Here is a 13,863-nt window from a genome sequence, read left to right on the forward strand (position 1 = left end):
CGATGATGATGAAAATCAGCTCAGAGACGACCTACTCTGACAAACACATGTGTGTGAAGCAATGACAAATTCAATCGAGCAACTTGTAATCATAAGTCCTTTATCACGTATATTGCTTGTTGCATACATGCAAATTAGAAATACACTAACAAACTGCTTCCTCCTTTGCAGGTGATTGCAGAACATTTGATAAACTATGTCTTCCATCACATGTCAAATACAATAATGGTAAAGTCGCCAAATGAAACTCAGGAATTTTGGTCATTGATCTGGAGTATTACCATAGCCAAACATTGCCAACTTGGACAACAATGGGATGACTTTATAAGATATTATATTGTATTAAAAATAATGATGAGGTTAATTTTATGAAAAATCGTGATTGTAACACAATATGGGTTATAATTATAAAAAATTAGTATGTGTGTATTTTTCACAATTTCTTCACATATTTATCTTTTACACATTTTTAATTTATTAATTTCTTAATTTAACACCATTTATTGGTTACTTTCTTAATTCCATCAATTTCAAGTGAAAAATATTTACCCAATGACAATCATCTTTCCATTGATATAAATCTCTCTTTTTGTTCATTAGATACACTTCTAATTGTCGTTATTTGACATATATAGGTAGGTCGGTTATTTTAAATGAAGCATAGTAGTAGCATTTGCAAAGAAAGAATAACCAACCAATTTTTAATGTTTAATAATTCTCGCATTCGTGGCGATTAACTCTGTTAAAAAAATTAATAAAAGAAAGTGTTATACAATATACAAAATAAATGACTAATACAAAAATAACTCACTAATAATTGTAAAAAAATATTACTCATTAAGATCCATTATAATTTCCTAAACCCTAATAAAATCTCACAATTGTAACATTCCATTTTTCAATGAAAGCTTCACATTGTAAATATAAGTTCAATATTCCGCAAAATGATTTTTTTTTTTTACTATAGTCATTTAAATTATTATGTTTCCCTTAATCTCCTCATACATGCTTTATTAATTTTATTATGTTCTACAATAATTCTTCTATTGAGATTCAAAAAAGTAAATTACATTTATAAAATTATTTATATTGCATGGAAAAATTAATCAATTTTTTAAAAATTACTAGTGTAATTTTCCTTAACCAAAAGTGCAATTGCTTCATACGGTTGATTTTCAATTAGGAGTACAGGAATAAATAAACAATGGGTGCAAGAAGTAATTCCTTAAAAAACACCCAAAATACTAACGTCCAACTACTAAGGTTCATCCAATATAACAAATGGGCCGTCGGGTAATTATCCTATATCAAAGATTTCCAAACAGGCCTGAACTAACCTTAGATTCTTAAAGCAATGAAATAGGGGAACAATTGAAACGTCGAAGAAGAGGCCACCGTCTCGGCGGTGAAGAACTGAGGTTCAGATGTGTACTGCTAAAAATTGTATGAATGGAAATGCCTTCTACACTTTTTTTTTAATATATATATATATATATATATATATATATATATATATATATATATATATTAAACTAGACACGTGAAAATGAGGGGATTTTTTAATTTGTATGGCCCCACAAAAATACATACAACTACCCATTCTCCTCCCAACCTAATCTGCACCGTCAATAATCCAACTAACACATCTGACACCTAAAAATAACTTTTGTGCCGGTGCTGCAAGACCCATAAACTCTTAGCACCTCAGAACTCGTCATCTTTTAGATATTGTTCTTATTCTTAAAAGAAAAGAAGCACGTTTCGCAGGAAAATTATTTTTTTTTTAAAAAAAAAAACGTGCTTCTGATCTCAATTTTGGAGTTGGCATGTTGACTTTGACACCGTCTCCGTTCGCGTCGAGTCGAGACAACAGACCGTTAGACGTGGCATCAACCGCTTCTTATCCGCCACGTGGTCCCAAACTGCTATAACAACCCCCCAATAAAACATCATATTCTCCCTCTCTCTATTTCGCAACAATGCCGTTTTGCTACGTCGGAACGCAGCCATCTTCCCCCGTCGCCGATGCGCCCCTCAATAATGACATCAAGATATTCTACAGAACTTACGGTGGCGGTCCAACGAAAGTGCTTCTCATCATAGGTCCTTCATTTTTACTTTTTATTTTATTTTATGAATTTATTTATTTATTTATTCCTTTTAGCTGCAAAAAAGTTTTGCTGATTTTGTGGAGATTGAACCAACGGTCAGGATTGGCCGCGACACACGAAGCGTGGGGCCCACAAATCAAAGGCTTGACGGGAACCACCGTCTCCAACGACGACGACGACGACGACGTCCGCGTCGTTTGGAGCGGAGAAGAAGTAAATGGTGGCATCCATGTATGCGCGTTTGACAATCGCGGCGTGGGTCGCAGCTCCGTGGCCGTCTCAAAATCTGAATACTCGTGAGTTGCTTTCTTCAAGCGACGCTGCGTTTTGAGATATTATTCTGCTTCGCGTCTTTTGGAAATTGAAATTTTATTGGTAAGTTTTAACGCACGGTTTTGGTTGTTGTTGGGTGCAGAACCAAGATCATGGCAAAGGATGCAATTGCTTTGTTAGATCATCTAGGTTGGAAAAAAGCCCATGTTTTTGGGCACTCGATGGGTGAGTTCCGAGTTTGTCATTGAACACCTTACATGTTTAGATCCTATTTGCATAAACCTCTCGATTTAAGGACCTGAAGGGAAATAAATAAGAAAGTAAAATTAATGGAATTTCTTTATAATTCAAAATTAATAATTCAAAAGAGGTTTAGGATGAATTTGATTTCTATTTTCATTTTCTGTTTTCATGTCCTGTTTTTGTTTTCTGAAAATTGTTTTCAAGATTAGAATTGACTTCTTGTTTTCTGTTTTCAAGAAATAAAAACATTAAAAATACGTTTTCAAAAGAAAATATATTTTTAGATTTGTTTAAAATTACATTCCTTCATTGCGCTTTCATTTTATCCAAAATGAGATTCCTGATTTCAATTGAAAATATTGAAAACGAGATTTTATTGTTTCTAATTTTTTATTCATTTGGGAAAATATTTTCATTGAAAATGAAATCAGAAATTCAATCAAACATATTTCCATCACTATTTGATTCTAATTCACAAAAAAGCTTAATTTATTTTACCTTCTTATTAAGTGCTTATAGAAAAGTTTATCCAAACATAACCTTTTATTTTACCTTCTTATTATTTTCTTTTTATCTTCTTATTATTTCTTTTTTTATCAAAAAGTTTATATTATGTTCTTCTCTTATAAGTGTTTATAGAGAAGTTTATTCAAACATGGTCTTAGGGTAGGATTGTTTAATTTAGTTTCGTTAAATTACTTATTTGTTTCCTATAGTTTCATTATTCATATTTGTTAGTATATATAGTTTAAAAGTGAGTTTTTTAATCTCTATAATTTACATTTTAATTCTTTTTTAGTCCCTATAATTTAAAAGTAGTATTTTTATTTCTTATAGATTGTATTTTAATTCTTTTTTACTTCCTATAGTTTAAAATTAATCTTTTTAGTCTTTATAATTTGTATTTTAATTATCTTTTAGTCAATGTGTACAAAAAATATATAAAAATAATTAGCTACAAATTAGTTATAAATTATCAATTATTTTTTTATTACAAATTATCTTGCAATAAATTAGTTATGAATTATTTGCTAATATTTTTTAGTTAATTATAATTGATAATAAAGACTAAAAGAGAATTAAAATATAAAGTATAGGATTAAAAAGAATATTTTCAAAATATAAGAATTAAAAGGAAATTATAATGTAAATTATAAGGATTAAAAAAATCACTTTCAAACTACATGAACTAAAAAGGGAATTAAAATATAAGTTATAGGGATTAAAAAAATCACTTTAAAACTATAAGAACTAAAAATGTAAACTATAGACACGAGGGACCAAATGAGTAATTAAACCATTTAATTTAACTAACTTTCACCGCAAAAACAGGAGCTATGATAGCTTGTAAAGTAGCAGCAATGGTTCCTGATAGAGTCCTTTCCTTGGCATTGCTCAATGTGACGGGTGGAGGTTTTCAATGTTTTCCAAAGGTATTGTATTGTTCTTATCATCTTTTGCGAAACCTCCCATTAGTGGCGGAAGGAACTTTCTTTTACTGTTTTCAGAGATGACTATGAATTTCAGAGAACATTGAACTGCAGTATCAGAAAAACTAAGGTGTTTGGTTGGGAAACATCCTGAATCTCTGCTTGCACCCATTGCTGATTGTATCTTAAATATCTACTGTCTATCTCTTGTGATCTTTAACAATTGGAAGAAAAAAGTTGAACTATAATAAATTTTCATGTGGTTGACACTGGTACAAAGGAAAAAAAAGAAAAGAAAAGAAAAGAAAACATACCGTAGCAATAAGAAAAGGAAATGGTATCTCAAACTTAGGATGCATCTATTTGATATTTGCCATCAAAATATTGCTATGAATCTTATAATTATTCACATGCTTAATGTATAAGAAAACAGAAATGTATGGATCAGACATATATAATGTCTGATCCTTGTTTACACTGGTTTCAAGTTTTAGGCACCATGAACTTGGACACAGTACCTCAAAAGGGTGGCTTACTCATTTTTATTTTTTTGCAGTTGGACCAAAAAACAATCTCCGTTGCTTACCGTTTCTTGAAAGCGAAGACACCTGAACAAAGGGCTGCTGTTGACTTGGACACCCATTACTCTCAAGTAAGAAGAAATTTTTCTTGCTTTTGTTCATTAATAAAAAGTTGTCTTCCTAACCTCTCCCCCCCAACTTTTTCATTCCTTTGTTTCCACATAGTGCATTGAGCCACAACTATAACAAAAGTATGTGTTGATTTAAAAAATTGAATAACTCGGTATATATTATAATCATATCAAGCGCCTGGCTCTTATCATGAATATTAACATTGAGCTGAAGGTTGTCTATTTCTTGTCTTGTAAAAATTGTGATCTACAGTTACTGATAGCCCAGAAATTTATGTTCATTTTGTCCTTGGGATGAATCTTAAAGATAAGTTTTATATATGGCATGCAGGAATATCTTGAAGAATATGTTGGAACAGATAAGAGGAGAGCCATCTTATATCAGGTACAGTATACTAAATAAGCTTATCTTAATTAAGTAGATGTTGCTAAGTCCGCTTTGAGTTTATTACTTTGTGCTGTAGCTGTGTTTTGTTTCTATAGTTAAACAGCAATATACCAGATGCATTTATAAAGACAAGTTAAAATTACACAGGTGGTTGCACATTCCTGTAATTAAATAATCTAAAAGCATATTCCACCAAGAGTATAAATGCATATACTGCTATCAAATTTTACATTTCAAAACCTGTCATTTAATGTTTGCCATGCTTCACTGAAATTTCTAAGGTTAAAAGTAGGACTACACAGGTCCAATGATTATTTTTGCAGTGTGTAATTTAAGGGTATACTCTTGGATTGAGAATAAGGCTAGGGAGGATTTTGGGAGATTTCTTGTAGAAGGAAAGGAAAATGACTAATGAGGGATGTTCAGTTAAATATTCATAATCCTCTGGAGTTCACCTTTCTGATTTTTCTCAATTTGGGGAATTTTGGAGAAGAAATTAATAATTTCGAACCTATTGATATCCATATCAATAACCAATCTACATCTGTATGGTAAATTGACTCGAATTAAATAAATATCATTTAGAATTCTTTAACTATTCAATCTATAAATATTGGCTCGAGTTCAATATATGCCATTAGTATCATATAAGTCAGCTAAAATCCAGTTAATACGTTTTACCCACTGATAGTTTCAAGATAAGTGCATTGTTCCCTAACCCCATACACGGTATTCTATTCTTTTAAGGAATACATGGACAATTAACTCTCAACTCATTTGCATCACTTAGTTGAAATCTAGTTTTATTTATTTTTCTTTTTTTTAGGCTCAAATTCACGTTCTAAGATAATATTAGAATTTATCCTAAATCTATTAAAAAAAAGGATCATCCACCATTTTATTCATGCACTAAGCCCAAAAATGTTGAACATGAAGTCATGTATTAGAAAAAATTTAAGTCCTACATTAGTTAAAGAAAGTATCAAGATAAAGTATATAAGTATGAGGTTATTCTCACTCTATGAGCTAACTTTTGAGGTTGAGTTAAACACAAACCCACATTCTAAAAATAATAAATCATTTTAAAATGATGGTCATTTTGATAAGACCCAATATATAATGTTGGCAATATTTTTGTTTCGCTAGTGTATGCAACCGCATCCTACTGCAATTGCAATGTGATTTTCAATCACGTGTAATACCTCAAGTCCTCAACGGAGCTTTAACACCGTTTTATTCTACTTTTTTTTTTGTCAAAATTAAATTAAATTTAGATTCCAATCTTCTATTTTGAATTTCTAAGAGACAATGATCGAATGTGTTTGGCTATATGGGACGTTAGAAGATACAAAATCTTAAAATGAATGAAATATTATGTTATGCTATAAATAAAAAATATGTCAATAATTAGAATAATTATAAAATTCATTTTTCTTTAGTGAAAACATATAATAATTTCACGTCGCAATCTGCATTGCAGCAGTCGCATTGCCTGCAATCGCCACAGTTTAAAACCATAATGATAAGGATAATTTTTAAAAAAAAATTATAAATTTAAGATAAAATTATTGTTATCAACTAACCGGTTACTTTCTCAACTGACATAGTATAGCATGATTGGTAGATACTAGATAACCTTGTCCTTTAAGGGCGTGGTTACGGGTTTAATCCCTGATTCAGGTATGAAAAAATATTCGTTGGGAGAGATCAACTTAAATGGATTTCAGAACCTTGGGGGATTAATCTTTGACTTTCGGTTGGGAGATATCTTGGTTCACATGAAAAATAAAAAAATTAACCACTTTTCTTAATCTTAATCTTGATAAATTAGATAATTTGTCTTATAATATGTGTAATTGGTCTTATAATATGTAAGAACTAAGGGAGTATTAGTTAACCCTTTGTTTCCTTTACCATGCTTATTTTGAACATCCTAATAAGGGGTAAGAAAGCCACCCTTTAGTTACTTCCCTTCCCTTCTCTTTCATTTCTCTCACAACCCCGCTCCCGCTCCCCCACACACCGTATACCTAGTCATCATGTTGTTCTTCATAAGTATTTGGAATCCTTTTCTTTATTTTACTAATTCACCGCCACGGTCTCTTTCAGCAATATGTTAAAGGTATATCAACAACTGGGATGCAATCTAACTATGGTTTCGATGGTCAACTCAATGCATGTTGGACACATAAAATGACTGAAACAGAGATTGAGGTGATCAAATCTGCAGGTTTTCTTGTTTCAGTCATCCATGGCAGGTTTGTACTGTGTCAGGAAACATTTACGTAATGCTGCTTCATAGGAATGTCACTTTCAAAATATAAATGGAACTTGACCCCGAGGCACACATGCACATGTCATTCAGGCACAGAAAGAAAATTATGCATGAAATTGAAAACACTGTACAGAGACTCAAATTATGCATTTTATAGTTTTACCTGGATATTGAGACATTTCCTTCACGTTCAGGCATGATATAATTGCTCAGATATATTATGCAAAAAGACTTGCTGAAAGGCTTCATCCAGTGGCTAGAATGGTAGATCTTCACGGAGGTCATTTAGTAAGTCATGAGCGGCCTGAAGAGGTATAATTTGCATATATGTAATATATGCTTGATAATTTGAGTTAAAAGCACACGGGCAATTTGCATGCTGTACTTTGCTTCTCAGGATGCACCACTGGTAATGGACTAAAGCTTTGCATAAATTCAGGTTAATCAAGCACTATTTGACTTGATCAAGGCATCAGAAGTGAATATGAGCCCACATGATTGGACTAATTTGCCAAAGAAAGAGTCTTGTAAGTATTCCACATTTAATGTTATAGATTTTCTTGCACCTGGCAATTCAGCATGAGCTCACACTACTCATGCCATGACTGTTTTCTGTAGCTTGGTGGGTTGCCAATGTGTGGTAATAATGTCTAAGCTCCAAAGCAGAGACAGACCCACGTTGGTGGGTTAGGGCAGTGTCCCCACTCAAATTTACTACTACCATACATGATTTTCCATTTTTGACCCGAGCCTAAGAAGGTTTGCCCCAAAACAAGGTTCCCTGGGTAAATTCTAATTTATACTAACCACAGCCAATTCCTCTCTTTTGGAGTTCACCCTACTCCTCCCTTCTCAGTAGCAACTAGCAAAACCCAATTTCATTCAAAAGTGTTAACTGATAATTGGTTCCATACATGGTTTGATTACTTATCTATCACCCAACAGCCTCAAGTCTTCACAAAGCACAGGGACATGTTTCATCAGTGCATAATCAGTCCTAGATGGATTTACTGGTGAATTCCTAAGAGATGAACTAGCTCTGATACACAGCGAAACAAAAATGATGGTCAAATTAACATTGCTTTCCCTGAAAAAACTGCAAGAGATATCACTACTCGAAAATACCAAAAAAGTTACCGGGCAGGTTGACAAAAAGGTTTTCCCCACTAAGCCACTACCCAACATATCCAGGTCTGTCACTGGCTCCCAATGAGGAAACGCATGGTCTGCTATCATATGCTTCCTTTTTTGAAATATAATACATCTATTAATTGTAACTGCATTGCAGGCCAATGATTAAGTAAGTGTATATTAGAAGGGGTTGGAATGGGCTGCAGTTGGTTGGACCCAGTTAGGAGTTTTCTGTTATAGGCTGTAATCACTAACTACCTATATGAGGGGACTTTGAAGAATTAGAAAATTGTGGGGAGTGGACCCCAGACCTCTCAAACCTTTGGAGCAATGTATCGTTTTCATAGGGAGATTTTCCCTGTTATGCATTCAATAAAATTTCAATTTCCTCACTGTTTTTTATGCTGGTTCGGTAACAATATATTCTTATGAATCTAGACTTATGGGACTGAGGTTGCAATTACGATGATATTGGAGATTAGAAGATGTGTCACTCGAGACAGTTATTAGGTGCACAATTTTTCTAATAAGATCTACTATATACTGATCTTGTGCAGGGTGGAACGAGAAAAGGGTGTTGATCATAACAAACATTCAGGCCGGAAGAAATGTCTCCCTTAACGGCTGCATGTTAGAAAAACTGCATCTCTGCCTATTATACTTCTTTGGTCTCCTTGTTTTAGCATTTGAATATGGAAGAAAGCTTCTGAGAAGCTTAAAACCAACTCAAGTTGGAGTTTCCCCCTCATATATTGAAAGTCAATAACTCCTTTTGTTAATAGGTAGGTAACTATGATTATTTTCTTTTCTGCATTATAATAATTGATTGATTACTTTCCTTATAAAGATTTGTCGAGGCTGGAATCTTTAACTCCTATTCGTTTCAGATGTGTATTGTGTAATTTGATAAACCCTCAAACTCAAAGTGATAAAGATTACAGCAAACCGAGTCTCATGCATGCCACGATGTTGACTTCGTTTTCTCAGCTGGAAATTTGGGATTTCTCTCAAGCAGCCAGAAAGCACATGAGAGAATCCTTGACTTGTGCTACTTGAGGCTTGACACTAAAATATCCCTTCATTGACAAGATGAATTCCAAGTGCTCCGTATAGCCAATAAAGGGGGACAGAAGAGAGGATGGATGGGCCTCTTTTCTTTATGTACACTGTAATGTAATATATGCGATCAGAATGCAACTCTAGTAATGCTCCATACCACATTTTTGGTACATGTTTGATAAGTATTTAGAAATAAAACTATCAAAACCAAATCACAGTAAAAACGTTTAACATGATTCCGCATGCTTGTCTATATCAACAGATGATTTAAACGAATTACAGGATTTTCTAATTCTCGGGCCTCCTTGCAAACCTCTTTTCCATTTCAAAATTGTTAAAAATATTTGCACCCTTTTGTTTTCCTAGCAAGCCAGGTTTCATAATGGTGGCTTATGCTCGGTGGTTAATTGTATTTGCTTTTGTTTAAGTATATATCTAATAGTGTCTTTCAACAATACACAAGCTTAACCATTAAACAAAAGTCATACAATAATGTTATTAGGATCAGTGTTTGAAAAATCAGGTCATTCTGGTCGGTCGAACCGGTCGTAGCACCAAGTGGTCTAGGGTAGTCCTTTGCTGACCATGCACGCTCCCCAGGTGCTTTTAAGTTGTTGTATGTGCAAAGGTTGAATTTGAAATTGAAAACATTTGCTTTTAGGAAAATACAACAAAAAAATGGCCCTTTTAAAGGTTTGAACTTGCATCTCCTCAAGGTTATTTTAGGAGTATCAACCACCAGGCAACTTATTTAACAATTACATGCACAAACTAACACATATACATTTATTTTGATTTTTATGTTGATTATACCAGTTCATGTGGTCCAACCAATGATCGAGTGTCTCGAATAATTTGATTTTTAAAACCATGATTTGGATTGAATATATAAGCAGTAATGTATTCATGTAAATTGATTTTTTTATTTGAGTAAAATTCATTTTCAGATTATATAGTTCCCTCTTTTAGATTCTCTGATCCATGGATTCTAACAGCTACTATTGGGACAAAGTCTTACAAGTTATCCTCGTAGTTATTTCGTGGCCGGGAATCTCGGCTTGGGGGACCGTTGGCGATGGGGGTAGTAAGGAAACTCAGCTTCGGCCACTCTCACCGAAATTGGATTCGATTTCGATGTTTGATCCACTAGTCAATAACCAAAGGTTGTATGTATGATTGCAAAAGGGTTTGCGTGTTGGAGGGGATGAGACAACCAGCAAGAAAGAGGCTTTTTGTGTCAGGTGTGTAGGCACACATGTGATTGGTGATATTAGAGTGCCTCGGGAAGAGGACCACAAAAGATGTTTGAATGTGATGACATGGAATAAGTCCCATTTTGGATCTAAATTCAAACAAGGTATCCAAGGATTTTTCTTTCAGCACTCAACATTTTTTTTAATATATCCAATAATAAAAGAAAAAAAATAAAAAATATCTATACATATTACCTAAATTGATTAATAATCCGTACGTGCATATTATATTAAAAATATATTTTCTGAAATGAAATTAATTACTCATCTAAGTCTTAAATATGTAATTTTCACATTATTAAAATACACTCATGTCAATTAAGTTAACATGCCAATTATATTAAAAAATAATTAATATTAATATATATATATATATATATCACTAAAAATTTTAATATATATTTAGTACACATATAAATTTACATAATTAATTTTTTAAATAATTAATTTTGATTTAATAATATTTTTTTATATATATAAATTTTAAATATAAATTTACATAAAAAATTATATATGTAGAAAAATAATATTATTAGATCAAAATTAATTGTTACAAAATTTATTATATAAATTTATGCGTATTAAATATACATTAAAAATTTTATTATTATATATATCAATCTTAATTATTTTTTAACATAATTTATCTATTAGAGTCAGAAATAATTCAAAAATCATAGATTCCAGTGATTAAACAATTAATTTTAAAATATGTTGGATATGAAAAAAAATTATTAGGTGTAATCCTTTTTTGTGCGGTTGTGTAGAATCTATGTGGTAGGCCTTGTGGAGGGGTTAATGGCTTTTTAGTTTGTTTAGGTGCTGTAGTTTTGGAGGGATGGGTTATTTGGAGGGGAAAAATTGAAGTATTTTCATCGTCTCTCTCTCTTTCAGTAACTTGGTGGATATGTTTTATTTCTTGTATTTTGACATTTTTTATGCCTTTCTTTTATATATATATATATATATATATATATATATATATATATATATATATATGGCCCATAAAAAAAATCCTTGTAATTATTAAATAAGAAACTGGGACCAGTCTAACAAGTTTAGATTTGGGATATCAAATCGGGATTATGAAAATGTCCAAGAAAAAAAAAAGTAACGGTCACAAACAAGACTTTTCATGGAGAATAAATGAAAAGTTAAAACACAAGCATAGCAAGAATCTGTCTATGAATAGCAAAGTAATCTACATATATTTTAATGGTTATGCACATAGCAAAATTCTTTCATATATTTTCGATATATAATAGATTAATGGGTCGATTTTATCCGGCTACTATTATTTAGCTCAATTTATGTCAACAATCTAATTGACACCCCTAAAATTGTCGAACAATGAAGTCATAACTTAGCTTGATTAGTTGAAATTGACATGAACATTATAAACAACTCAATCGTAGACGGAAAAGAATAATTTTTAAAGGCATATAAGTTGAGGCTATGTGAGACGACAAAAAACAATGCCTAATCCACAAAATAATTAAGCAAAGCAAACGAGAAAAAAATAATGTTATTTTCACTTTGTCTCGTGTTTAGGCCTGAATTTGGCCTATTAAAAATAATGAAGAAAATATATAAAGTGAAAAAAAGAGTAACATTTTTTAGGTGTACAAATTGAAATAAGATTAGAATCTAGAACCTAGTACACACTACCTATTTACCCTTACCCTTACTAAGGCCGACCACATTGGTTTATAAAAGAATATGACTCTTTCATTTGAATTAAAATACTTCATATTCTCTTGTTTTCCTAAACCTACATATGTGCTGAAAAATAGATGAAAAAAACAAATACTTCATATTCTTCTGTTTTTCTGAACTTACATTTGAAGTAAATGCTTTTCTAATTCATATTCCATCTTTCAAATAAGAATAAATCTTGAAGATCAAGAGATTTGACTCGGTTGATTAAACGTTTGAATATTATAAACCTTTGATACAGTATTTAATTCCTACTAATAAAAAAACTCTCGAAGAAAAAGAAAAAAAATATTTTGCATCATAGTAAAATAACTTGTTATGTCCAAATATATTTTGCAAGGTTTTACGTACTCATCCCTTTTGGCGAGAGAAAACGTACCTGGTTTGGTTTGGTCTCTTAGACAGGAGCCTGGAAATTAAAAACAAGTTCAGAGGCACAAGAAAGGGGAGAGAGAGATAACAATTAAGCAGAGAATGTGTAAATGCTCAATAATATACCCTCGACTTGCTAGGAATGTTTGGAAGATCAAAGCAAATATTCCGCTGGAATATCCCTATATGCTTAGTCCCATGAAATTATAATAAAGCTTAAGGGGGTCCCAACGTGTTCCAGCTAACCAATGTTAAGTAATAGCAACTTGATTAAGTTGGCGTCTAAAGTGAAGTATCCACTTTGGGGGTACACCCGTGAAGCAACCAAAAGTACCGTAAGATATATTATTAAACAATTGGACGGATAAGATTTATTACCTGTTACCGGTTACTAATTCCATTTAAGAATATAGTTTATTCTGATTAATTAAATTTTTAATTCCCAAAATTTTGTTTAATTGGTGAAGGTTTCCAACTTTTTTTTATTAAGTTTTCTATTTCTTAAATTTTTATTTTTTTGACTGATCATTGTCTCTTAATTTTTTTTTCCATTAAAAATATGGTTATCAAACTCTCGAATTAACTCGCTAACTCTTACGAGTTTATGAGTTAACTTGCTAATTCTTCAACTTGACTCTTGAGTAAACTTTGGGTAAACTCTAACTAAACTCGATAAACTCTCGAGTTTACCACCGAATAACAAATTAGCAAGTTAAAAGAATTAGATCACAATGTAAGTCATTTTTTATTGTTTTCTGACTAAAAAACTCTAACTAAACTCGATAAACTCTCGAGTTTACCACCGAATAACAAATTAGCATTCAACATACCTTTCATTTGGTGTGTTATTCTCAAATACAAAATTTTCACCTTTAATAATATCAAACTCTTGTTTTATAATAATATCAAACCATCGATGAGAATGATCTACTACTATTATAACCTCTACAAGTTATTGTT

At 31.8% G+C, this 13,863-nt stretch overlaps 1 protein-coding gene across 2 annotated transcripts; it reads left to right on the plus strand.

Annotated features, from left to right (window-relative positions):
- The first annotated feature begins 1,654 nt into the window (after positions 1-1,654).
- Positions 1,655-9,854, plus strand: LOC100785963 (putative aminoacrylate hydrolase RutD). 2 transcript variants are annotated; one of them, XM_003553793.5, is made up of 11 exons: positions 1,664-2,103; positions 2,212-2,407; positions 2,527-2,609; positions 3,960-4,060; positions 4,614-4,709; positions 5,041-5,094; positions 7,207-7,355; positions 7,567-7,684; positions 7,812-7,899; positions 9,061-9,285; positions 9,391-9,854. In XM_003553793.5, the coding sequence occupies exons 1-10, from the start codon at positions 1,980-1,982 to the stop codon at positions 9,267-9,269; spliced, it is 1,218 nt and encodes a 405-aa protein (XP_003553841.1). In that variant the 5' UTR covers positions 1,664-1,979; the 3' UTR covers positions 9,270-9,285; positions 9,391-9,854. The 2 variants fall into 2 exon arrangements, with proteins under 2 accessions (XP_014627602.1, XP_003553841.1); XM_014772116.3 differs by lacking the exons at positions 9,061-9,285; positions 9,391-9,854 and adding an exon at positions 7,991-9,054 and having other exon boundaries at positions 1,655-2,103.
- Positions 9,855-13,863: the final 4,009 nt, after the last annotated feature.

Source organism: Glycine max, chromosome 19 (genome assembly GCF_000004515.6).
Source record: "Glycine max cultivar Williams 82 chromosome 19, Glycine_max_v4.0, whole genome shotgun sequence".
NCBI classification, from domain to species: domain Eukaryota; kingdom Viridiplantae; phylum Streptophyta; class Magnoliopsida; order Fabales; family Fabaceae; genus Glycine; species Glycine max.